This window comes from Mustela putorius, unplaced genomic scaffold (assembly GCF_011764305.1).
Source record: "Mustela putorius furo isolate JIRA1106 unplaced genomic scaffold, ASM1176430v1.1 tig00003898_pilon_pilon_pilon, whole genome shotgun sequence".
Taxonomy (NCBI): domain Eukaryota; kingdom Metazoa; phylum Chordata; class Mammalia; order Carnivora; family Mustelidae; genus Mustela; species Mustela putorius.
Window position 1 is genome coordinate 7,201,024 of NW_025422047.1, and position 26,462 is coordinate 7,227,485.

At 38.0% G+C, this 26,462-nt stretch overlaps 1 protein-coding gene across 1 annotated transcript in view; it reads left to right on the plus strand.

The window, feature by feature from the left end:
- Nucleotides 1-419: 419 nt before the first annotated feature.
- The window catches only part of BUB1B (BUB1 mitotic checkpoint serine/threonine kinase B), a 47,015-nt gene continuing 20,972 nt past the window's right edge, over nucleotides 420-26,462 (plus strand). The window contains exons 1-8 of the mRNA XM_004751084.2: nucleotides 420-655; nucleotides 4,001-4,147; nucleotides 7,356-7,415; nucleotides 8,633-8,777; nucleotides 13,461-13,657; nucleotides 19,289-19,458; nucleotides 20,517-20,731; nucleotides 20,894-20,985. Coding sequence (XP_004751141.1) covers nucleotides 621-655; nucleotides 4,001-4,147; nucleotides 7,356-7,415; nucleotides 8,633-8,777; nucleotides 13,461-13,657; nucleotides 19,289-19,458; nucleotides 20,517-20,731; nucleotides 20,894-20,985 — 1,061 coding nt within the window. The 5' untranslated portion in view covers nucleotides 420-620. The remainder of the gene's footprint in view (nucleotides 656-4,000; nucleotides 4,148-7,355; nucleotides 7,416-8,632; nucleotides 8,778-13,460; nucleotides 13,658-19,288; nucleotides 19,459-20,516; nucleotides 20,732-20,893; nucleotides 20,986-26,462) is intronic.

The following is a 26,462-nucleotide window of genomic DNA, read 5'->3' on the forward strand; positions in this document are numbered from 1 at the left end:
TTAAAGACTCTGCCTTCAGCTCAGGTCATGATCCCAGGGTCCTGGGATCTAGCCCCGCATCGCGCTCTCTGCTCAGCAGGGAGCCTGCTTCCTCCTCTCTCTCTGCCTGCCTCTCTGTCTACTTGTGATCTCTGAGTGTCAAATAAATAAATAAAATCTTAAAAAAAAAAAAAAGTTAGGCAGGAAACAGCGGGATGGGGGCGCCCCAAGAACTCTAGACCTGTGAGCAACTTGCCTTGCTTTACAGAACTTCCCGAGAATTTACACCGCCTCAACCTCAGCGGTCCGAGCAGCCACTAACTCCCCGAAACTCCAACTCCCGTTATGCATCGCGACTGCACGGACTAAACCCGGGATAAACTACAAGCCCCAGAATTCTTTGGGAGAGAGCTACGCTAGAACGAAGGGGCGGAGGCGCGTATTCACGTCGGCCGCGCGGGACCGTTAAATTTGAAACTTGGAGGGTTTGAGGTGGCTGGTTTGCCAAGGAGTCGGTGCAAACTTTTGTCCCTCTGGTCGCTTTGTTACTTCTAAGGGCAGGTTGCGGAAGGAATTCCAGGCGGTCTGCGGCCCTGAAGAAAGGCCTGCGGCAGGAAGAGGGCTTGAACCGGGAATGCAGGATGGCGGCGACGAAGAAGGAAGGGGGTGCTCTGAGGTGGGTACCGGAGAAAGGCTGCCGGGAACTGTGCCTGGGAGACCCGAGGATGTAGCCGGTGACAGTCTCTGCTCAGTGCAGTCCAGAGGAACACGGTCGGGAGAAGAGTGGGCCTGGCTGGAGCCTCCTTCCTGCTGGAGTCGGGGGCGCAAGTGTTGGAGGTGAAGACAGGGTTAGTTAGCATCGACCTCACTGGGGTGAGGGCACGGGAGAACGCAGCTGCATCAAAGCAAAGGAGGCTGTGCGATCCCAATGTACAAAGAACTGGGAATTTGTAGTGTGGTCTATGTATCTCCGCTCAGCCATTTTCTAGCTCTTTGATCTTGGACTCACTCGTCTTAGGATGGAAAATGCTGGTGGGTGGGGGACGGCCCTAACGGGGTGATGGGCATTAAGGAGAGCACTTGAGGTAGTGAGCACTGGGTGTTATATGCAACGGATGAATCACTGAATTCTACCTCTGAAAGTAGTAATACTGTGTATGTTAAGTGACTCTAGATAAAAAAAGGATAGCCGAGATATAATAAATTGCTACTTAAATATGAAAATCATACTGTAATCTTATAAATAAAATCACACTGTTATCTTTTTAAAAAATATGGAAAATGCTGATGAATTCAAAGTATGTGTAAGGTAAATGCCTCCAAATAAGTGCCAAATGGTAGGTGTTTCCATGTCAATGGCATAATTAAAAATATAAAAAGCCCTTCTCTGCATGCTTGCTGCTTTTCTATATATATATATATATATATATATATATATATATATATATATATCAGTTCTTCTAGGTTGGAAATCTGTATGCATTTTCTTTTTAAAGATTTATTTATTTATTTGACAGAGAGAGATTACAAGTAGGCAGAGAGGCAGGCAGAGAGAGAGAGGAGGAAGCAGGCTCCCTGCTGAGCAGAGAGCCCGATGCGGGACTCGATCCCAGGACCCTGAGATCATGACCTGAGCCGAAGGCAGCAGCTTAACCCACTGAGCCACCCAGGCGCCCTGTATGCATTTTTTAAAAAGATTTTATTTATTTATTTGAGAGACAGTGAGATAGAGCATGAGAAGGGGGAGGGGCAGAGGGACAAACAGACTCCTCGCTGAGTGGGGCACCCTAGGTGGGGCTCCACCCCAGCACCCTGAGATCATGACCTGAGCCAAGTCAGATGCTTAAACTACTGAGCTACTCAGGTGCCCTAAGATATGCATTTTCATTATGGGGTACACCATACTTAGATAAATGCTATATGGAGAACTCTTTAGCTTATGCAACAAATATTTATTGATTACCTACTAAGTGCTAAATATGGCAAATAAAAGACACAAAAATCCCTACCCTTGTGAAATTTAAGTTCTGGAGTGGGGTGAGGGTGGGTGCAGCAGACAAGAAACAAGATCAATAAACTTAAGTTAAATGGTCAGTACGAAAAGAACTAAAACAGTGGGGATTAGGGGCATTGATGCAATTTTAGATATTTTTGAACAGGGGGCCTCACTGAGAAGGTGTCTTTTGGGTCAAGACTTGAAGGAAACTGCTCTGAGTTGGATTCCCTGCTCACCATGGAGTCTGCTTCTCCCTCTCCCTCTGCTGGGCCCCCTGCTTCTCTCTCTCTCTCTCAAATAAATAAAATCTTTAAAAAAAAGACTTGAAGGAAACTCAAGAGTCAGTCAAGCACATATCTGGGGGAAGTACAGAGATTTGAAGGGTGAGGGTTGGGGGAGGGAGCTGCATCTGGCAAGTAGTTGGAGTCAAGTGAACCAGAAGAGCAAAAGGAAATGAAGGATGAGGTAGAGGTGAGGATGCAAAGATTGTAAGGACTTGGCTTTTACTCTGGTTCAAAAGTCAGTGGAAGGTTTTGAGCAGAGGAAAGACAGGATCTGATATTAGTTTCAATAGGATCACTAGCTGCAGTGTTGAAAAGACTAAGGCAGAAGAGGATGAAAGCAGTTATGAGGTTACTGAAATAATCCAGGCAAGAGAAGATGGTAGCTTGAGCCAGACTAGAAACAATGGAGATGATAGAAGGTTGATTTCTGAATCTGTTTTGAAGGTAGAGCCGACAGAATTTGCCAGGTAACTGGAGGTGGGGGATAAGGAAAGGGGTGTCAAGGTTGGCACTGAAGATTTTTGGCTTGAGCAACTGGAAAAATGAAATTGCCATTTATTTGAGATGGAGGAACACTGGGAGGAGCAGGTCTGGAAGGAGACCAGACAAGCAAGGAGGGAGGGGAGCAGTCCCAGCTCAGTTTGGGACATTAGGTGAGGTAGTTTAATTGCTATTTCAAGATTAAGAAAAGAAATTCAGATGAACTCAGCAGACATTTATTCAGTGCTTCCTGGAGACAGAGTCTATAATATTAGACCATGAGGTTGTAAAAATAAATGACATGGCCCTTACATTTATAAGATTCACACATATAGTTAAAAAGATGTGAGTAGTTACAACCTAAATTATTAATCACTTATAGTTAATCTTGAGAGTTTTCAGCTCTCATCTAAACTAAGGTCACATGTAACTTTCACTTTATTTCAAAGATTAGTGCCTATCTGTTTCTCTGTTTTAAACCCAGAGATGGTGTCTCTCATAGTTACAGAGCTCTGAAGTTCAGAGCACATACCCCATAAGGTATGGGGTGCCTCCAAAAAACTTGTGGGAATTTCCCCATCCACAGGCTGGGGGCAGTTGTAACCAATAAATCGTATTTTTGTCTGCTTGTGCTCTGGGCTACCTGTATATACATATAAACTTCAGTTTTAAGTCATCAGTTGAAGCATGGTGTGTTGGTCTGACAAACTGCTAATTTTTTTTTTTTTTAAGATTTTATTTATTTATTTATTTATTTGAGCCTAAGAGAGAGAGAAAGCACACACAAGCAAAGGGAGGAGCAGAGGGAGAGGGTTAAGCAGACTCCATACTGAGCGCAGAGCCCAACGTGGGGCTCAATCCCACAACTCTGAGCTGAAATCAAGAGTCAAATGCTTAACCAACTCAGCCACCCAAGTGCCCCTGTTTGCTAATTTAAAACTAAATGAGATGATGCATTTAGTGCTTTTTATCTACTTTGCCAAATTTATAATTTTTCTCCTTCTTTTCTTCCTTAAATTTTATTCTTATAACTGTCTTCAGTACCCTAGTTACATTCTCTCTTCTGTTAGGCAATACTACAGCCATAAACTTGGAAACCAGGTTACAGAAAGGCCCAGACACTTAGGAGTATAAGAACACTACTAATGTGCCAGCCCACCATATTCAGCCCAAAGATCATGAATAATCACTTATTTGAAAACATTTGTAATAATCTATATATACATAGAAGTATGAAACTTACTTTCATTTCTCTTCACAGTGAAGCCATGTCCTTGGAAGGAGATGAGTGGGAACTGAGTAAAGAAAATGTCCAACCGTTACGGCAAGGGCGGATCATGTCCACACTTCAGGGAGCATTGGCACAGCAAGAATCTGCCTCTAACACTACTCTTCAGCAACAGAAACGGTGTGTAGAATGGTGGGGGGTGAACCTGTCATCATTCATCTCCAACTGTAGTTGGTAATGAAGATGTGGATCCATGCCTACTGGCATTAAGAAGTACTTTTCAAAATTTGATAGTGTGAGAATCTGTTCCCCACCTGCTTTTTCATCACACAACAGCTACTTAAAGATCTGCTCAGGGGCGCCTGGGTGGCTCAGTGGGTTAAGCCGCTGCCTTCGGCTCAGGTCATGATCTCAGGGTCCTGGGATCGAGCCCCACATCGGGCTCTCTGCTCAGCAGGGAGTCTGCTTCCCTCTCTCTCTCTCTCTGCCTGCCTCTCCATCTACTTGTGATTTCTCTCTGTAAAATAAATAAATAAAATCTTTAAAAAAAAAAAAAAAAAAAAAAGATCTGCTCAAGTATGATTAAGAACAAGAGCTATAGGATTTCATTTAATTATGGAGCAGTCAAACTCTTGTATCAATAGAAATAGATCTTATACAGAACAGTGAGAAACAAGGGAAAGTAAGTATCATATTAAACAATATTTATCAAAAGTGTTATATCATGCTGGATCCCTAAATAGAATTAACTCTTGAATAGTAATCAGTTAAAAGAAATTGCTTCCTTGGATTCTGAGTACTGAGAGAGTAAAATCTTCTTTTTTTTTTTAAGATTTTATTTATTTAGGCAAAGAGGCCAGCAGAGAGAGAGGGGGAAGCAGGCTCCTTGCTGAGCAGAGAACCCAATGTGGGGCTCAATCCCAGGACCCTGGGATCACGACCTGAGCTAAAGGCAGAGGCTTTAACCCACTGAGCCACCCAGGTGCCCCTGAAATCTTCTATCTTGTGTATGCATTCAATTTTTAACTTTCCAGGAAAGCATTTTTGAGAGTACGCCAAAAAGAAATAGTGATCTCTAAAGAAAATATAAACCTGAGAGAAATTAACCCACTGAGCCACCCAGGCGCCCCAAGGACTGCTGATTTTTTTTTTTTAAGATTTTATTTATTTATTTGACAAGAGATCACAAGTAGGCAGAGAGGCAGACAGAGAGAGAGGAGGAAGCAGGCCCCCTGCTGAGTAGAGAGCCTGATGAGGGGCTTGATCCCAGGGTCCTGGGATCATGACCTGAGCCGAAGGCAGAGGCTTTAACCCACTGAGCCACCCAGCGCCCCGGACTGCTGATTTTTATCAGTAGTGTCTTAGATTTTAGTTTTCCACCATTTCTGCAGGTAATGGCCTCATTATCTCATACCTAAATCACCATATTAACTTCATAATGGTGTTTCCTTTTCTAATTTCTTTTATTCTTAAAATGTTACTTAATTGATCTTTTAAATCTTTACTTAACATATTCAAGATACTCTCCAATTAAAGAACCAGTAGTGGCTTGAGCAGATGGAATCCAAAGTCTTTTAGTTTAGTTATATTTCTTTTAAGTAATCTCTGTGCCCAGTGTGGAGCTTGAACTCATAACCCTGAAATAAAGAGATGCATGCTCCACAGACTAAGGCAGCCAGGCTCTCCAAGTTTTTAAATTTACATTTAAAACAAGCCCTTCTTCTCCAGTAGACATTCTAACGTAGTGTTAGACTACTACTGACTTCCTGACAATATGTCAGAAGGAAGATCTTTTGCTCCTAGACCATGGTTGTGTGTTTGTATGTATATCATGGTAAGGTTAATCCCTTACTCTGCCTATCTCCGTTTATTCCTGATACAGTTAGTGTCAGGAGCTAGTGTTAGTAACTCTCCCACTTTTACAACTTTATTCAACATTGATTTCTTGGAAATCTTGGAAAAATCCCCCCCTCCTTTTTATTTTCCCCAAATTTTATGGTTCCTTCAGAATCCCACCTTCTGAAGCTGCTTCTGTGATACCTCCTTTTGACTTATCAAAACCTTTATGATCCATTCTTGGCAACTGTGATATACTATCCTGCTTTGTATTGTTAGTTAATTTTCCCTTTGTATACTTTGTCTTTCTTATTATAGATGCCTTTGCATCAGTAATTATTGTATAGTTCTTTGTATCAGATATAACCTTTTATATGGTTTTTATAAATTTTTTATTTTAATTTTGCTTTATTAATTTCTATTAATGTAAATTGTTTATTACCTAGTACTTCCTATCATTTATGGAGTACTTATTATGTCTAAACACTTTATAGTAAGAGTAATCAACCTAAATAATTAGATGGGTACTACAGTAGTCCTGCCTGATCTGTGGTTTCACTTTCCTCAATTTCATTTACCTGCTGTCACCTGTGGTCCAGGAGCAGATGATAGTCCTTCTGACATTTTGTCAGGACGTCAGTAGTAGTCTAACTCTGTGCTAGAATGTCTACATCATTCACCTCATTTCATCTCATCATGTAGGCAATTTATCATCTCACATCATCACAAGAAAAAGATGAAAGATGAGTAGAGTACAATAAGATAGTTAGAGAGAGAGACCACATTCACATAACTCTTACTATAGTATATTGTTACAGTTTTTCTATTTTATTGTTGTAAATTCCTTACCATGCCTAATATATAAATTAAAGTTTATCATAGGTATGTATGTACAGGAATAAAACATAGTATATATAGGTTTAAGAAGTATCCTCAAATTCAGGCATCCATTGGGGATCTTGGAAATTATCTTCCTGCAGATAAAGGAGGGACTTCTTTATTTTTATTCCCAATTTACAGATGAGGAGACTGAAAACAGAATTTGAACTGGTTGTCTAATGTCACTGTGCTATTGATTAGTAGAACTGCTAATTTGAACCTAGGGAGTTTTTTTCCAGAGTTCTAAACTGCTGTGTAATTCTGTTTTTCTGTATGTTGTTTTGGAATTTATCTAATTTCCCCATGTTTTGTCCTTTCTGTTATATTATCAGGCAGAATCTTGATTATTTCTATTTTTCTTCCTGTTTAACAAACCCTCAAGCTCCAGTGAAGTTATTTGGATTGATGCTAAAAAATGAATAAAATTAAATGAATTATGAATGAATATGAATAAAATTCATATTAATAAAATTGAATAAATAAAAATAAATGAAATGAATAATAAATGAAATAAATAATAAATAATAATATAATAAATAAATATAATAATAATAAATGAAGTGAATAAATGAAAAATGAATAAAATTAAAAAATGAATAAAATGGAAGTGATGCTTGTTTATTTGGCTATTTATTTATTTTGCTAATGCTAACATTTTCTGTTTAAATTTCAGGGCATTTGAATCTGAAATTCGGTTTTACACTGGAAATGACCCTCTGGATGTTTGGGATAGGTACGTCTTTTATTTCACAAGGGCACTAGAAACTTTTTTTTTTTCTCATAAAATCAGTTTATTTACAGTTTGCCACCTTACTCTAAAAGGATATGATAAAGGACACAGATGAACATCCAGATGGATGAGATGCATAGGGCAAGGATTGTAGAGCTTCTGTCAGTCTCTTTGAGGGCCGTTCTCCCAGCACCTCCACCCACGTGCTCCAGCCACCTGGTGGAGGCTCTCTAGGCCTTGTACTTGTGGAGTCTTAGGGAGGTTTCATCGAGTTGGCATGACAGTCATTAACTCCATTTCTCCCCTCTCCCCTCTTCGGAGAGTGGGCTTAGGGCTGACTTCCAAGCTTCTAACCATGACCAGCTCCCATCCAGGAGTCACCACATTAGAACAAGAGACCTTGCTCTCATCCAGGAAGTAAGGGCACTAGAAACTTAACAGATGAGTCCTTAGGGCCATGCCTCTCAAATTAGGGTGTACGGAGCAGTGTGTCAGTATACAAAGTGGTATCTCCCTCTCTCTTTTCTTTTTTTTTTTTTAAGATTTTATTTATTTATTTATTTGACAGACAGAGATCACAGGCAGAGAGGCAGGCAGAGAGAAGGAGAAGCAGTCTCCCTGCTGAGCAGGGAGCTCAATGCAGGACTCAATCCCAGGACCCCAGGATAATGACCTGAGCTGAAGGCAGATGCCCAACCATCTGAGGCACCCAGGTGCCCTAAAGTGATATCTTTGAGAGAGACAGTGTTTCTTCCTGAGGTGTTCATAACTGAAGAAATTTCAAATTTGTGGCATGCAGCTGAGAGCTACACCCTTTTATCCCCATACCCATTATTTCCCAGAGGCACATGTTAGCAAAATTTAAGAAATATAGGCTTAGGACATGTCATTGAGGGCCTCTAAATAAACATACTTTCAAATTAGATATTTTTGCTTAAGAAAGTCAAGAATGGGTCTTGGTACAAGAATAAAAGTACACATTAAACTTTAAAATTCTTTTTGAGCGCCTGGGTTGCCCAAAAAGTGGCTCAATTGGTTGGGTGTCTGTCTTCAGCTCAGGTCATGATCCCGGAGTCACAGGATTGAGTCCCATGGCTAGCTCCCCGCCCAGTAGGAAGTCTGCTTCTCCCGCTCCCCCTGCTCTTTTTCTTGCTCACTCTCTCAAATAAAATCTTTAAAAATCAATCAATCAATAAATAAAACTTTTCTTTTCCATTCAGGTATATTAATTGGACAGAGCAGAACTATCCTCAGGGGGGGAAAGAGAGTAATATGTCAACATTATTAGAAAGAGCTGTTGAAGCACTACAAGGAGAAAAACGATACTATAACGATCCACGATTTCTTAGTCTTTGGCTCAAATTGGTAAGTCTTTCTCAAGTCTGTTTGAGTTTAAAGTATTACGCCAGGTGATTTTCTCTAGAGCTTTCTGGTACATACCAAAAAAAGAAAGGCAAAACCTGAGCTATTTAGTAGGTACTAAACTAAACAATTAATATATACTCAATATTTGTCAAATTGGCTCTATTTAAAGATGGATTTTAATGGAAGTTGGGTTTTTTTTGGCCCCTTTAAAAGTGATCATAAGGCCTGTATACCTCCTCATGGGAGTGGATTATTTATTTCAAATATAACTGGGCCATGCAACTGTACTGGGAGAGGATCTGTAGGAGCCAACACATGGCAGTAGTATGATTGTTAGTGAAAAAGTTTTCCAGGTGATTCTGGTATCCCTTTGTCCCCTTTCTGAGAATCAATACCATGAAAAGATAGTGTTTTTTATGTAGTATACTGCTACATCCAAAAATATCTGCCTGTCCACTTTATATTATCTCATTTGACATGTAGTTCTTTTATTTCTAGAACACTCTTTAGGCTTTTTTTTTTGAATGAAAATATCTTCAAATAAGATAATGACCAGAATTTCTTAGGTATTAATTTCATTGCCTTTATCCTAAAAGAGATAAGAAAAAGTAAGTGATTTAAAAAAAAGAGAGAGAAAAGAAAGATAAAGTAAGTGATAAATATTTAGAATAGAATGTTAGATAATAGATAATTAGATAATGGATAACTGGATACTTATAAAAATAAATTATTTTTATTAAAAAACCAATAAAAATAGATAATTTTATATTTTTAAATTATTCTAAATAATAGCATATTTACAATAGCCATTGTAATATAAAATATTGACATTTGAAATTGATAAAATTTTTGGCTAAAATATATCTCTTGAGACCTTATTTTAAACTTCAAATATCACTAATAAAGGGAATTAGGTGAGTCCTGAAGGCATAAGCTATCTTGGTTTCCATAGGACATTTGACATATCTTGGCATCATTATTGACAATTTGGAAAAATTATCTTTGGAGCATTAGTGGTAAGGATGTCAAAGGATGGTACCCAAGGAATGCTAAACAGATTTGTTAGCATGGAGACTATGGTCCCTGGTAGCTTACAAATAGATTTTTTTTCTTCATTCCATCCTATATAATATTCTTATCCTAAATAATGTTCTTATATGTGATTTACCTAACATTTGGACTAGATAAATCTCTAAAGTAATTCTTTATCTCAGGATTAGATGATAATATTTAGTTGGAACTATTGAAAGTAACAATTAATTGGAATAATTTTGCTGTTCACAAAAGCTGACCTGGTGCTGGTATTGAAGAATAGTGATATTATTATAACATAAAAAGCATAGTCTAGACCAAAACTACTGGAAGAATGGTCGGCAGACTGTTCAACATATGTAAAAGTTCAGAGCAAGCATTTCGAAGTTTTGTTAAGTTTTGTTAACAAATTTGACTTTCCCGCAACATCCAAACACATCATCGTATTTCTAGTAATTTGTTTTTATTATATTTTTTTAAAAATACCAATCAACAATAGGAAAAAAAAAAATACCAGTCAACAGGGTGCCTGGGTGGCTCGGTGGGTTAAGCCTCTGCCTTCAGCTCAGGTCATGATCTAAGGGTCCTGGGATTGAGCCCCACATTGGGCTCTTTGCTCAGCGGGCAGCCTGCTCTGCCTGCCTCTCTACCTACTTGTGATCTCTGTCTGTCAAATAAATACTTAAAATCTTTAAAAAACAAAACCAAAAAACAGTCAACAATGGAATGGAAACTTGAAACTCTCACACACCAAAACTAGCTTCTTTCCCATGGACAGTCTGAGAAGTGCTGTTCTAGACAACTCTCAGAGTCAAATGATCAGCCCTAGAATGATCAGCAATAATCTGAACTTTGTAGATGGTTAACAGGATGCATGATGAACTATTTTGCTGGTTTTTTTTTTTCTTTATGTAATGGTCAAGAAGAGTAACAGTTGGCTTCCTCACACTACTTTCTTTGCTTTGCAGAAAAATTTCTCTAAGAATTATTTTTGTAAGGGGTAACTACAATCTAGCTAAGGAAAAAATTGTTCTTAGGCAGTATCCAGGATTTCTAGTTAAAAGTGTAAAATAAAATTGTTGGGCGCCTGGGTGGCTCAGTGGGTTAAGCCGCTGCCTTCGGCTCAGGTCATGATCTCAGGGTCCTGGGATCGAGTCCCGCATCGGGCTCTCTGCTCAGCAGGGAGCCTGCTTCCTCCTCTCTCTCTGCCTATGTGTGATCTCTCTCTGTCAAATAAATAAATAAAATCTTTAAAAAAAAAAAAGTGTAAAATTGTTTTAGTTGGCTTGTTAGGGATTACCAGAAAGATTTGTTTAACTCTTGGATATATTAATCTAACCATGTGGTCCTTTTATTTATGTTATTTCTTAAGTAATCTCATTCAGCACTCTAGAATAACCTGATCTTTTTTGGCTTTTTCAGGTTGAACCAGAGCTATTTAGAAAGCCATTAACAAGTGCAGTCAATGTTAACCTTTATTTATATAGTAATAGATGTCGAGGACTATATCTGATACTGATAACATGTTCAGAATTAGAACTTGAATTGCTGTCACAAAGGGGAAAACATCACTCATTTGGATAAGCAGAAAACTCCATTTATTGTATTACTATACAATTAAATTATAAAATACTATTTGTTTTTGTTAAAGATAGAAATGGAGTATTTCATTTATTCAGTTTTCTACCAGACCCTATCTAGAGATTGGGATATAGTGGATAGTAATATTTTGTGCCTTTGTGGAGCTTACTTTATTGGGAAAGACAGATGTTAAGCATTTAATTGTCACAAAAGAGAAAGCAGGAAAGTATTGAGTTGTGTAGGAGTGAATACATACAAGGAGGACTTAACCTAGGCTAGACAATCAGGGACAGATATAGAGGAGAGAAAATGTATCAAGTAAATAAATAGGAGAAAATGTTAGTCTCCTTTGTGGTATAAGAACTCCTAATTAGAACACTGAAATGCCATTTTTGTATGAAATTAAAATTGGGTATTTTCTGTGAAATAAGTATTTGGGAATAACTACTAGCATTTTAAATTTGTACAACACTTAGAAAGCAAGTTGTTGCTTTTTAGAGTGATTTAGGGTGATTCAGTCCATTAGGCGTCTGCCTTAGGCTCAGGTCTTGATCCCTCGGTCCTGCGATTGAGCCCTGCATCAGGCTCCCTGCTTCTCCCTCTGCCCCCTGCTGCTCCTCCTGCTCATGCTCTTTCTCTCTTTCTCTCTCTCTCTCTGTCAAATAAATATATAAATAAAAATCTTCTAATAAAAGGGCAATTTTTTACTGTTTAACATAGTTCTATTTCTAGGACTTTATTTAAGGGAGTAATATGAAACATGAAAGGTTGTGTGCATGAAGATATTTGTTATAAAAATTATTGTAATGGGGCAAAGTAGAAGCTGTCTATCCAAAAAATAGGGAGTAGCTAAATGATGGAAGATTTCTGGGTGGAATATTTTTTACTTATCTAAAAATAATAACGAATAACCAGCAACATGGAAAAATGAATGATGGACAATTAAGTGGAATAAAAGCAAATTTTCTTGTGATTAAAACTTTATAAAATGATAAAAACCCCTTTATCTGTGTAAGATGATATATGTTCTTTTTTTTCCTTAAGGAAAAAATATATGTTGCACTGTTAATGATGTGGGATTTTTTTTTTTAAAGATTTTATTTATTTATTTGACAGAGAGAAAGATCAAGATAGGCAGAGAGGCAGGCGGGGGGGGGGTAGCAGGCTCCCTGCTGAGCAGAGAACCTGGTGCGGGGCTTGATCCCAGAACCCTGAGATCATGACCTGAGCCAAAGGCAGAGGCCCAACCCATTGGGCCACCCAGGTGCCCCTGATGTGGGATTTTTATTGAGCCATTCCCCTACCTTCTTACTACTAGAATTATCTACATTATATCTGGTCTTATAAGACCCTCCTAAAATACAAATACAGATTTGACCATGTCATTCCCTTGCTTACAGCTCTCCCACCCAACACACATACATTTACTATCAGGTAGATTTAAAATTAATTATCTTAACATTTAAGACCTGTTAAACCCTTTTTTCCAAGCTCCTGTCTTGTCTGCATCCCTATAAACTTTAAGTCTCTGTCTTTGCTTAAACCATTTTCTCTGTCTAGAATGTCCTTCCTTTCCCATTCTCTACCGGATATGTCTATTCCTCCTTCAACGCCACACTCAAATGTCATACTTTCTTGAGATCTTTCCTTCTCATCCCTTTTCCTTTTTTTTTTTTTTTTTAAAGATTTTATTTATTTGACAGAGAGAGAGAGAGATCACAAGTAGGCAGAGAGGCAGGCAGAGAGAGAGGGGAAGAAGCAGGCTCCCTGCGGAGCAAAGAACCTGATGCAGGGCTCAATCCCAGGACCCCGGGATCATGACCTGAGCCGAAGGCAGAGGCTTTAAACCACAGAGCCACCCAGGCGCCCCTCTCATCCCTTTTCTTACAAATTAATTTCTTTTGCTTACTTTTTAAGTCTTCCCAGTAAAGTCCTTATAACATTGTATTATAACAGATACATATTTTTTCAATGCAGAAACTACATAAAACTCCAGTGATTTTTCTGGCACATAAAAGACAGTAAGTGAATAGAAATTGGTTAACTGTTAATGCTTTTAATTTGTTACAGGGACATTTATGCAATGAGCCTTTGGATATGTACAGTTATTTACACAGCCAAGGGATTGGTGTTTCACTTGCTCAGTTCTATATCTCATGGGCTGAAGAATATGAAGCTAGAGAAAACTTTAAGAAGGCAGATAAGATATTTCAGGAAGGAATTCAACAGAAGGCGGAACCACTGGAACGACTACAGTCACAGCACCGGTAAACTTCTCTAGAGCTTATCTTCACTCTTTAAAACTAATAGATATAAATCATTGGTTTTGCATCTGAATAAAATGTTCTCCATGGATTGGCAAGTTTCCTTAGTTTTAATTTTTAATTTTTTTAAATTAAATTTTTTAAAAGACCAATTTATATTTAGCATATAGTAAAATCTACTCTTTGTTGTACAATTCTGTAAGTTTTCACAAATGAATGGAGACCTGTAACCATTACCATGATCAAGTTCCGTCACTCCATAGAATTTCCTTATGCTCTCTGCCTTTGTAGTTTAACACATACTCTCATTCCCAAACCTTGGCAACCATTGATCCTATTCTCCACCTCTATAGTTTTGCCTTTTCCATAATATCACATAAATAGCATCATTCACTGTAGCTTTTTGAATCTGACTGCTTTCATTTTAGCATAATGCATTTTGGTTGTTAAATTGATTCTGCTTTAAAGATAGATATTCTGAATTCAAGTCTTTGTCAGGTATGTGACTTGTAAATCTTCTCCCAGTTTCCCTATGGTCTATTTGTTCTATTAATAGTGTGATTATAGAACAAAATGTTTTAATTTCGCAGAAGTCTAACTTATTTACTTTTGCATGGATCATGAGAACTCTGTGTAGTGGAAGGTTGCCAAAAGTTTCTCCTATGTTTTTATCTTGAAATTTCAAGAAAAAAAATTTGAGTATAGTTTATACACAACATTGCATTAGTTTCAGGTGTATAGTATAAGGATTGGCTAAGTTGATAAATTAAGCTGTGCTCATCACAAGTGTAGCGCCCATCTGTCACCATACAAAGCCCTTACAGTATCAATAACTTTCTTATGCTATTATTCTTATGCTTTTATTCCCATGACTTATTAATTCCATAACTGGAAGCCTGTGTCTTCTCTTTTTCACTCATTTGTCCAGCCAACCCACCCCTGTCCTCTCTGGCAATCAACAGTTTGTTCTCTGTATTTATAGGTCTTATTCTGCTTTTTGTTTGTTTAAGTCTGACTTATTTCACTTAGCATAATAGGCTCTAGGTACATCCATGTTGTCACCAGTGGCACCAATTTATGCTTTTTTATAGCTGCATAATATTCCATCGTACACGTGTGTGTGTGTGTGTGTGTGTGTGAGAGAGAGAGAGAGAGAGAGAGAGAGAGACATACACACATAAGCACACAATATCTTCCTTATCTATTGAGAGGCACTTAGGTTGCTTCTATATCTTAGCTGTTGTAAATAATGCTGCAGTAAACATAGGTGTTAGGTGTGCATATATCTTTTTGAATTAGTGTTTTTGGGTTTTTTTGGGTAGATACCAGATAGTGGAATTATTGGATTATATGGTATTTCTATGTTTCTATGTTTAATTAAAAAAAAAAAAGATTTATTTATTTACTTTAGAGAGTATGGGTAGGGGCAGAGGGAGAGAATCTTTAAGCAGACTCCCCACTGAGCACGGAGTCCGATATGGGGCTCAGTCCCATGATCCATGAGGTCACAATCTGAGTTAAAACCAAGAGCTGGATGCCCAAACAACTGATCCACCCAGGCGCCCCAGTCTTCAAGTCTTTGTCGTTTTACTTTTATATTTAGCTCTCTGATCCACTTTGAGTTAATTTTTGTAGAAAGTATTGATCAAAGTTTTGTTTTTGTTTTTGCATACAAACTTCCATTTGTTCTTGTACCACTTGTTGAAAAGATTTTCTTCATTGAACTGACTTTGCACCTTTGTCGAAAATCATACTCGACATTAAAAAAAAGTATTTGTGTAGGTTTATTTCTGTTATTCTGTTCTTATCTGTATATCTGTTAATTAGTGTATATACCACAGTATCTAGATTACTGTAGCTTTATAGTGAGTCTAGAAATCAGGTAAATAGGAGGCCTCTAACTTTGTTCTTCTTTTTAGGTCTTCTAGTTCCTTGGACTTTCTGTAAAAGTTTTAGAATTAGCTTCTGGGATTTTGATTAGTATTGTGCATAAACTTGGTATATTTCTCCATTTATTTAGATCTTTGATTTCTTTGAGTATGCTTTTATAGTATTTGTCTTTTGAGGAATTGACTCATTTCATCTATGAGTTTAGGAGCATAGAGTTATTTATAGTGTTTATTTTCCTTTTAATGTCTGTATGTTATATAGGTACCTCTCCCCTTTCATTCCTGATATTCGTAATTTGTGTTTTCTCTTTTTTCCCTCAGTCTAGCTAAAAGTTTATTGATTTTATTCATCTTTTTTTTTAAGACTTTATTTATTTATTTGATAAAGACACAGTGAGAGAGGAAACACAAGCAGAGCGAGTGGGAGAGGGAGAAGCAGGATTCCAGCTGAGCAGGGAGCCCTATGTGGGGCTCGATCCCACAACCCTGGGATCATGAGTTGAGCCGAAGGCAGACGCTTAACGACTGAGCCACCCATTCGCCCAGATTTTATCGATCTTTTTAGAGAACCAGCTTTTGGTTTCATTGCTTTTTCTTAATTGACTTTTTCTTCTTATTTTTATTAATTTCTGCTCTTTATTATTTCCTTCTTTTAATTATTTTTTAATTATTATTTCCTTCTTTGTGTTTGCTTTAAGTTTAACTCTGGTATAATTTCCCTTTAGCCCGAAGAGGTTCGTTTAGCCATTCATTTAGAGTGAGCCTATGGCTAATAAACTGCCTTAGTTTTTCTTCTTCTTCTTCTTCTTTTTATTTTTATTTTTATTTATTTGACAGAGAGATCACAAATAGGCAGAGAGGCAGGCAGAGAGAGAGGAAGGGAAGCAGGCTCCCTGCTGAGCAGAGAGCCTGATTCGGGGCTTGATCCCAGGAATGACCTGAGCCAAAAGCAGAGGCTTAACCCACTGAGCCACCCTGGTGCCCCCTTAGTTTTTTTTCATCTGAGAATGTCTTCATTTCATCCTCATTCCTAAAGGATATTTTTGCTGGATGTAGAATTCTGGGTCCACAGTTCTTTTGTTGTTGTTGTTGTATTTTATATTAAATTTTATTTATTTGGGAGAGAGAGAGCACAAGTGGTGGGGAGGGGCAGAGGGAGAGGGAGAAGCAGATTCCCCAATGAGCAGAGAGCCTGACACAAGGCTCGATCCCAGGAGCCTGTGATCATGATCTGAGCTGAAGCCAGCTGCTTAACCGTCGGAGCCATCCAGGTGCCCCTCAACAGTTCTTTTCTTTCAGTACTTTAAAGATGTTGTACTGTTTTCTGGACTCTGTGATTTCTGATGAGAATGGTTCCTTCTCTATATGTAATATGTTGATTTTCTCTGGGTGCATTTAAGATTTTTTTTTAAGATTTTATTTATTTGACAGAGAGAGAGTGCATAAGCAGGGTGGAGGGGTAAAGGGAAAAGCAGACTCCCCGCTGAGCAGAGTGCCCTCCATGGGACTGGATCCCAGAACCCTGGAATCATGACCTGAGATGAAGCAGACATTTAACCGACTGAGCCACCCAGTCACCTCTAAGATTTTTTTCTTTAACATTATTATTCAGAAGTTTGATTATGATGTGTCTCTGTGTGATTACCTTTGCATTGAATCCATTTGGGGTTTACTGAGCTTTTTGAATTTGTAAATGTGTGCCTTTCCCAAAATTTGAGAAGTTTTCAGCCATTATTTATTTCTGCACTTATATGTCTTTTTCTGAGACTTCAGTTACACATGTTAGACTTTTTGATATTATTCCATAGGTCCTTGAAGCTCTTTTTTATTGTTTTCTTTTTGTTTTTATTTTTTTAATTTACTTTTTTTAAAAAAGATTTTTATTTATTTATTTGTCAGAGCACAACCAGGGCGAGCAGCAGGCAGAAGCAGAGGGAGAAGCAATCTCCCTGCTGAGCAAGGAGCCCAAAACGGGCTCGATCCTAAGACCCTGGGATCATGACCTGAGCTGAAGGCAGATGCTTAACCAACTGAGCCACCCAGGCACTGCCCTTGCTTTTTTTTTTTTTTTTTTTTTTTTTTTTTTTTTACTTTTTTAACTTTTCTTTTTTCTCTTCTTCAGAGTGACTAATTTTTGTTGATTTGTCCTGAGGTTTATTTACTCCTTCCTTAGCCATCTCCATTCTGATCCAGTAATTTTTTATTTCAGATTATGTGTCTTTCGGTCTAAATTTTCCATTTGATTCTTTTTTATAGTTTTTGTGTCTCTGCTGAGAACTTCTGTCTCTCTATTCATTTCAGATATTTTTACCTTTATCTCCTGGAGTGTAGTTATAATAGCTGCTTTTAAATTTCTGTCTGGAAATTCCCAATACCTAGCTCATCTTGATTTTGATATGTGTTGATAGCCTTTTTCTTTGAGAATTGATCACATTTTCCTGGCTCTTTTTCTGTCAAGTCGTTTTAGATTATATCCTGGACATTTATCCCGTTACTATGTTATTAGACTGAGTCCTGTTGGCTAATATTCTCTGGGGAATCTGATATTTTTGTCTTAGCAGGCAACCAACCTTCAGATATCATAAGTTCTTTTTCATGTGGGTGGTGGTTCCATTGGCAGTTCAATTTTCAAGACCTTTGGGTCTATCCCATGTGTAGGCTGCTCAGTGGTTAGTCTAGGACTTGGCCAATGGTTTATATCATAGTTCAGTTCTCAAAGCCTTTTCTGTGCTGCTTTGGGCCTGCCTTCTGTATGCATAGCTCAGGAGTGAGTCCAAGGCTTGTGCCCATTCATGCAGAGAGTTAGGAGATCCCCTGCTTCAGCTCATCCTCTCCAGTATCTTTCCCACATTGGTTGGCCCTCAGAGTCCCCTTTTCCCAGTACTCTGGCCAGAAAGATGAGGTTTTAGCTTCCCACACCATTGTTGCAACAATTTAAAACCACAACAGAAAAGAGAAGAAGAAAAAAAAAAACAGGAAACAACCCTGTGTGGGTTGTTTCTTCAAGTTTGACTCCTCTCTACAGTCTACTTGCTTTTGTTTACTTTTCAGAGGCCTCAGTTGCTTTTTTTGTATTTTGTTTAGAATTTTTAATTCTACCCAGTGAGAGAGAGGCGATCACAGGCTTACTTCTTGGCCAGCATTTGCAGTTTATTCTGCTTTTTTACCCTTTTGATAATATGTAAAACTTCAGCAGCAGCACAGAAAATTTAATCTTCAAACTTCTGCGAGCTTTGCTAAAGTAAAATGACATGTGGAATACAACTTCATTTCAGATGGGTTGGGAAAAAATGATATGGGGGTGAGCAATGTGCCTAAAGAGAACAAGAGACATAGGCGGTGATAGAATAGATGTGGCAAGACATTAACAGTTGCTGAATCTAGGTGAAGAGTATATGGATGCTCATTTACTCTTCCAACTTATTTTGTAAGTTTAAAAAGTTGGTGGGAACTCTGACCTTAATACATTCTTTAACCTTAGTCACCCCAGTCTGATCCTGAGATCAGCCTAATGGTGCTCTTCAGAGTATGCCAATTGGTTGAGCCTTGGATATTAAAGGGGAATTAAATCATCCTATTCCAAACTTTCTCTGAATTCAAGGTAGCTTTGTTTATTCCTGAGAGAATAAACACTTTCTTTGGGCTATTTGTCTATATTTCTTCTCCCTTGTTTTAATAAATCAGAAATTTTTATTCCAATGAGTAGTCTTCATCTCCTCCAAAAGTTAATTATCCATTCTCTTAGACAATTCCAAGCTCGAGTGTCTCGGCAAACTGTGTTGGCCCTTGAGAAAGAAGAGGAGGAGGAAGTTTTTGGATCTTCTGTACCACAACGAAGCACACTGGCAGAACTAAAGAGCAAAGGGAAAAGGACAGCAAGAGCTCCAATCAGCCGTGTAGGAGGTGCTCTTAAGGGTAAGTTTGTTAAGTGTTATTATGGGAAACTCTTAGTCGCAGGCGGTAGGCAAATTATGTAAAGAGATAATGTATAAATATATATGTGGACACTGTCCTAGTTTTCTGAATACTAGGTAGCAAAAAGAAGGAAGTCTTCAGAGAGCTGAGATTACAGTATGCAGTAAAAGCAAAACATGTCAGCAATTTTGTGTCTTAATTAAGAAAAACCTAATATATAGGGAGCATTGAGAGTTTCTGAGTTTGAGTTGTTCGGCTAATTTATCTTCTTTAAATTCAGCACATTTCAGCTGATATCCATTGAGAGAAAATTTTAAGTTGACAAATGAAGATTTAGGTTAGGGTAGTCTCTGAGAAAACTAGACAACGTTAGAATGATGATTGAAGGAAGATGTAGAATTTTTTTTTTCCTGAAGATTTTATTTATTTATTTGTCATAGAGAGATAGAGAGAGTAAGCACAAGCAGGGGGAGTGGCAGGCAGAGGGAAAAGCAGGTTCTCTGCTGAGCAAGGAGACCAATGTGGGGCTCTACCCTAGGACCTTGGGATCATGAACTGAGCTGAATGCAGACATTTAACCATCTGAGCCACCTAGGCGTCCCTCTTTTTTTTTTTTTAACATATCTATAAATAAAAGACTGTAGGTGAGAGAAAGGAGGGGGAGAGTATAACAAACGAATAGATTAAAAAGTTAGTAATTTGATTCATGTAAGGTTTTAAAAAAATTATTGTTTTAAAAAATCTCTTTGGGTGCCTGGGTGGCTCAGTGGGTTGAACCTCTGCCTTCAGCTCAGGTCATGATCTCAGGTTCCTAGGGTAGAGCCCCTCTGCTCAGCAGGGAGCCTGCTTCTCCCCACTCCCTCTCTGCCTGCCTCTCTGCGTACTTGTGATCTCTATCTGTCAAATAAATAAATAAATAAAATCTTAAAAAAAGAAAAACTTTGTTTCTATGGTAGTAGGGGTAATCTCCTTGGCTTTAGGAAGAATTAGGTATACCTTACTAGCACCGCAGTTGATAATTAAAGATTTTACATGAAGTTTTAATATTTTTCTCCTAGCTCCAAACCAGAACAGAGGACTCCAAAATCCAGTTCCTCAACAGAGGCAAAGTAATTCCAGAATTACTATTTTTGATGAAAATGCTGATGAGGCTTCTAGAACAGAGTTGTCTAAGCCTACAGTTCAGCCATGGATAGCACCCCCTGTGTCCAGGGCCAAAGAAAATGAGCTGCAGCCTGGCCCTTGGAACACAGGCAGACCTTTGGAATACAGGGTAAGGACTATTATAGCCAGTGTACTTGCCAACATAACAAAGACTTCAGATTTAGTGTAGAGGAGTATTTTTAGTGTCTCTTTTAATTCCTCCTGAATGATTAGGCATGGTCTGCATATACTTTGTCAGAATGGTAATTATCATTTTCTTCTTCATCGCCAGCCTCGTGGTGGTACAGCTTCTGTGACCACTGTACCCCCTCTGCTTCCCAGTTTTACTCCATATGTTGAAGAAACTGCACAACAGCCAGTTATGTGAGTTTAATTTCCTGATGTTTTGAGGGGGTAATTATTAAGAGTGAGCAGGGGCCCCTTTATTCTGGTTCCCAAAGGCATTTCCTTCTTTACAGTGATGAAAGTAACAAAGAGAGTGTGTGTGTGTGTGTGTGTGTGTGTTTTAATGTCTTTATTCTTTAGAGTATATTAGGACTAAAAGACCATTTGGTAAATTCTTTTTAAGAAATAAACTTTATAGGTTAAATTTAGATTGCTATAGTCAAAGATAATCCCTTTGATTTAAGTGAGATGTTCTATTTTTGTTTTGACAGTAATTAGAGATTATGATAGTTTTTCCTCTTACCCTGCTCTTTCCTTCTGAATATCTTTTTCTTTTTCTTCCTAACCCTTAGTATTTCTGTTATAGGAAAAAGAATGATAGGTGATACTTAAATCATTAGGCAGTGTGAGATCTAGTCTAATACACACTGCAGAGCTTATAATACTAGGTTCAGATTCTGTGTCCCAGTTCTCAGTGCAAGAGTTTTCTCATAACTTATCTGTAACCCATCATCCCTACATGCTAGGTACGGTAGGAAGACAAAAATAGATAAGATTCATAACAAAAATTTCTGCCTAATAAGAGCTCAACACAGGGGAGGATATTATTAGGAAATTTCTATGAGGGGCACCTGGGCGGTGCAGTCAATTAGGTGTCTGACTCTTGGGTTTGGCTCAGGTTATGATCTCAGGGTCATGGGATCATCTGAGTACAGAGTCTGCTTGAGACTCTCCCACTGTGCTCACTCGCTCTCTCAAGCAGATGAATAAATCTTTTAAAAAAAGAACAAAAGAAAAAAAATCCCATGAGCCTTTAAAAAAGATTACCTGAAGAAATTGCTAGCACACATTTGTGGATATTTAATTTTTCTAATGTTTCAGATCACCTGTAAGTACAATTATGGCAAAATAAATATAGTATAGAAAATGTTGAACTTTATTTTTATTTGAACTCTTCTTCATGGCTGTCTTATTTGACCTATCTGCAACACTTTTCTTTAGTTTGTGTTTTCTTAATGATGTGTTCCAGGGTCTCTTCATAGATTAAAATAATCAGCGAAAATCTTTAATAGGAGTTGCAAATATCTCCCCCTAATTTGTTGCTGCTTTCGATCTTGTTAAGCAATAACCATTACCAATATATTTCTAATTCCTATATAGATTTAACAGTCTTCTTTATGGTGTCTGTGTCTCCATCATTCTTTGCTGGGATTACTACAACCTACCTAATCTTTCTACTTCTACTGTGACTCATCCCATTCATTCTTTATGCTGTCACAGGTCTGCATTGCAAATCTGATTGATTCATTTTCCTGATCAGAATCCTCGCTAGGTCCCCATAACCTTTGTGATGAAACCAGAACTCCTTAAGATTAATTATGAGACTGTTCTTGATGTGGCCTCTGCTAACATCTCCAGTTTCCTCCCCAACATATAGTCAAACCAGATTGTTTGCAAGTCCCTGAACTTGTCTAGAGCAGCTACCATTTGGACGTTTGGGTTGTTTTTAACTTTTTGGCTAATTATGAATAATGCTTCTGTGAAAATTTGTGTATATGGGTTTTTTTGTGGACATATGTTTTTGTATTCTATGAGTATATACCTCGGAAGGGAATTGCAGAGTCATATAGTAACTCCATATTTAACATTTTCAGGAACTCTCCAATTGTTTTCCAAAGAGGAAAACAATTTGTTTCCAAATTGCCATAATGAATAAGGGCTCCAGTTTCCCTACATGCTCACCAACACTTGCTATTTTTGGTTTGTTTGTTTGTTTGTTTGTTTGTTTTTTGTTATTGCCATCCTAGTGGGTGTGAAGTGGTATCTCATTGTGGTTTTGATTTGCTTTTTTCTAATGATTAATGATGTTGAACATCTTTTCATGGGCTTATTGGCCATTTGTATTTCTTTGAAGAAATGCCTTTTCAAATCCTTTGCCTATTTTTCAATTGGATTATTTGTCTTTTTATTTATTTTTTATTTTTATTTAATTTTATTTTATTTGTTTTGTTTTGTTTTAAAGATTTTATTTATTTATTTGGCAGACAGAGATCACAAATAGACAGAGAGGCAGGCAGAGAGAGAGCAGGGGAATCAGGCTCTCTGCTGAGCAGAGAGCCCGATGCAGGGCTCCATCCCAGAACCCTGGGATCATGACTTAAGCCGAAGGCAGAGGCTTTAACCCACTGAGCCACCCAGGAGCCCCTCTTTTTATTTTTTTAATAGATTTTATTTATTTATTTGAGAGAGAGCATGAGTGTGAGTGGGGGGTGGGGCAGAGGGAGAGTGAGAAAATCCCAAGCGGACTCCCCACTGATGTCTTAGCCTAAGGCAGGGCTTGATCCCATGACCCTGAGATCACACCCTGAGCTGAAATCAAGAGTTTGTCACCCAACCCACTGAGCCACCCAGGTGCCCCTGTCTTTATTTTTGAGTTGTAAGGATTTATATATTCTGAGTACAAGTCTTATCAGATATATCATTTACAAATATTGTTTCCCATTCTATCAGGTGTCTTTTCACTTTCTTTGTTTTTCTTTTCAGTTTCTTGGTGTTACCTTTTGAAGCCCAAAAGGTTTAAAAATTTTGATGAAGGGGCGCCTGGGTGTCTCAGTCATTAAGTGTCTGCCTTCGGCTCGGGTCATAATCCCAGGGTCCTGGGATGGAGCCCCACCTTGGGCTCCCTGCTCAGCAGGAAGCCTGCTTCCCCGTCCCCCACTCCCCTTGCTTGTGTTCCCTCTCTCGCTCTGTAACTCTCAAATAAATAAATAAAATCTTTTTTTTTTTTTTAAAGATTTATTTATTCATTTGACAGACAGAGATCACAAGTAGGCAGAGAGGCAGGCAGAGAGAGAGAGGAGGAAGCAGGCTCCCTGCCGAGCAGAGAGCCCGATGCGGGGCTCGATCCCAGGATCCTGGGACCATGACCCGAGCTGAAGGCAGAGGCTTTAACCCACTGAGCCACCCAGGCGCCCCAAATAAATAAAATCTTTTAAAAAAATTATTTTTGATGAAGTGCAATTTATTCTTTTCTTTTTTTTTCTTGTATATTTGGTGTTGCCTAGCTCAAGATCATGAAGATTTACTCCTGTGTTTTCTTCTGAAAGTTCTATAGTTCTAGCTCTTACATTTAGGTCTGTAATCCATTCTTAGCTAATGTTTGTGTCTGATATAAGGAAGGAGTCCTACTTCATTCTTCTGCATGTGGATATACAGTTGTTGTTTGAAAAAACTTCTTTCCTCATTAGATGGTCTTGGTACTCTTCTTTTCATTTCTTTTTTTTTTTCCAGAGAGGGGTTCAGGAGGGACAGAGGTAGAGAGAGAGAATCTCAAACAGGCTCCATACCCAGCACAGAGCCTGATGGAGAGCTCAATCTGACAACCCAGCATGACCCAAGCTGAAGTCAAGAGTCAGATGCTTAACTCTCTGAGACACCCAGATGCTTAACTGTCACAAATGGTCTTCGTACTCCTGTTGAAAATCAACTGACCATAATATATTCTTGAGACTTTTCTATCGCATTGATCTACTTGTGTATCCTTATGCCATATCCTTGATTAATGTAGATTTGTTGTAACTTTTGAAATCTAGAAATTTGAGTCTCCCAACTCTCCCAACTTAGTTCTTCCATTTAGACTGTTTTGACCATTCTGGCCCTTTGCAATTCCATCTGAATTTTAGGATCATTTTGGTAATTTGTGCAAAATAACCAGCTGGGATTATGTTACAGATTGTGCTCTAAATTTGGTGTTCAATTTAATAAATATTGCCATCTTAATAATACTAAATCTTTTGATACATGGACATGGAGTATCTTTAATTTATATCTTCTTTAATTTCTTCCAACAGTTTATCATAGTTTTTAGAATATAAGTTGTGCACTTTTTTAAAAAAACAAGTAGATGTTGTTTTTTTGAGTTATTTTAAGTTTATAGAAAAAGTGTACAGAAAGTACAGAGTGTTCCCATATACTTCCTCCTCCCCCACCCTTTACACAGTTCTCCCTATTAACATCTTGCCACCAGTGGTTCTTTTGTTGTAATTGATGCACCAGTACTGATACATTATTAACCAATGTTCATAGTTTACATTCGGGTTCATTCCAATGTGTTTTACAGTTCTATGGGTTTTTCAGGTGTCCATCATTACTTTGTCACATAAATAGTTTCAGTGCCTTAAAACTTAATTCCACCTGTTCATTATCCTTTCCTCAAGTCCCTGGCAACCACTGATCCTTTTATGTCTTTTTATTTCTACATTTTCCAGAAGTCCTAGAGTTGGAAATAAACAGTGTGTAAGCTTTTCAGACTGGCTTTTCTCAGTAATATGCACTTAAGCTTTTTTCATATCTTTTTTGTGGCTTAATAGCTCATTTATTTTTAGACTGAATGATATTCCATTGTGTGGATGATCATCCATTTATAGGAGGACATCTTAATTGCTTCCAATTTTAGCAATTATGAACAAAGTTGCTCTAAACCCTTGTGTGCAGGGTTTTATGTGGACATAAGTTTTCAACTCATATAGCTGGATTATATCAGAAGATTCAGTTTTGTGAGAAAGTGCCAAACTCTCTTCCAAAGTGGCTATACCATTTTTCATTCATTCATACCTCCACATCCTTGTCAACACTTGGTGTTGTCAATATTTTAGATCTTAAAGATGTATGGTGGTATCTCATTATTTTAATTTGTAATTTCTTGATAACATGTGATATTAAATATCTTTTATATGCTCATTTGCCTTCTGTATATCTTCTTTGGTGTTTGTCTATTCACACTTTTAAAAATTTATTCTGAAGTACTTCACTCTTTTTGGTGCTGCTGCCAATAGAAATGTTTTCTCAATTTCTTTTCCATTCATTACAAGTGTATAAAGCACAATTGCTTTTCATATATTGGTTTTATATCCTTCTTTTTTGGTGAACTCATTATTTGCCCTTGTCATTTTTATAGATTTTTAGGATTTTCTGTATATAAGATCATGTCATCTACAAGTAGAGATCATTTTACTTCTTTTCCCACCTGGATGTTGTGTTTCTTTTTTTAGTTATGCTTTATTTCTTTTTTTTTTTCTGATTGTCCTGGCTAGAAATTCAAGTACAGTTTTGAGTAGAAGTGGCAAGGGTGGCACAGTGGGTTAAAGCCTCTGCCTTCGGCTTGGGTCATGATCCCAGGAGTCCTGAGATGAAGCCTCAGTCCCACATCGGGCTCCCCTCAGCAGGGAGCCCGCTTCCTTCTCTCTCTCTGCCTGCCTCTCTGCCTTCTTGTGATCCTGTCTGTCAAATAAATAAAATCTTAAAAAAAAAAAAGGACATTCTTATCTTGTTCCTGATCTTAGAAGAAAAGCATTCAGTCTTTCATCATTAAATAATATGTTTGTGTGTGTTTTTTGTAGATGTCCTTTATTAGGTTGAACAAGTTGAGGAAGGCTTTTAGGTATGTAGATGTTTGG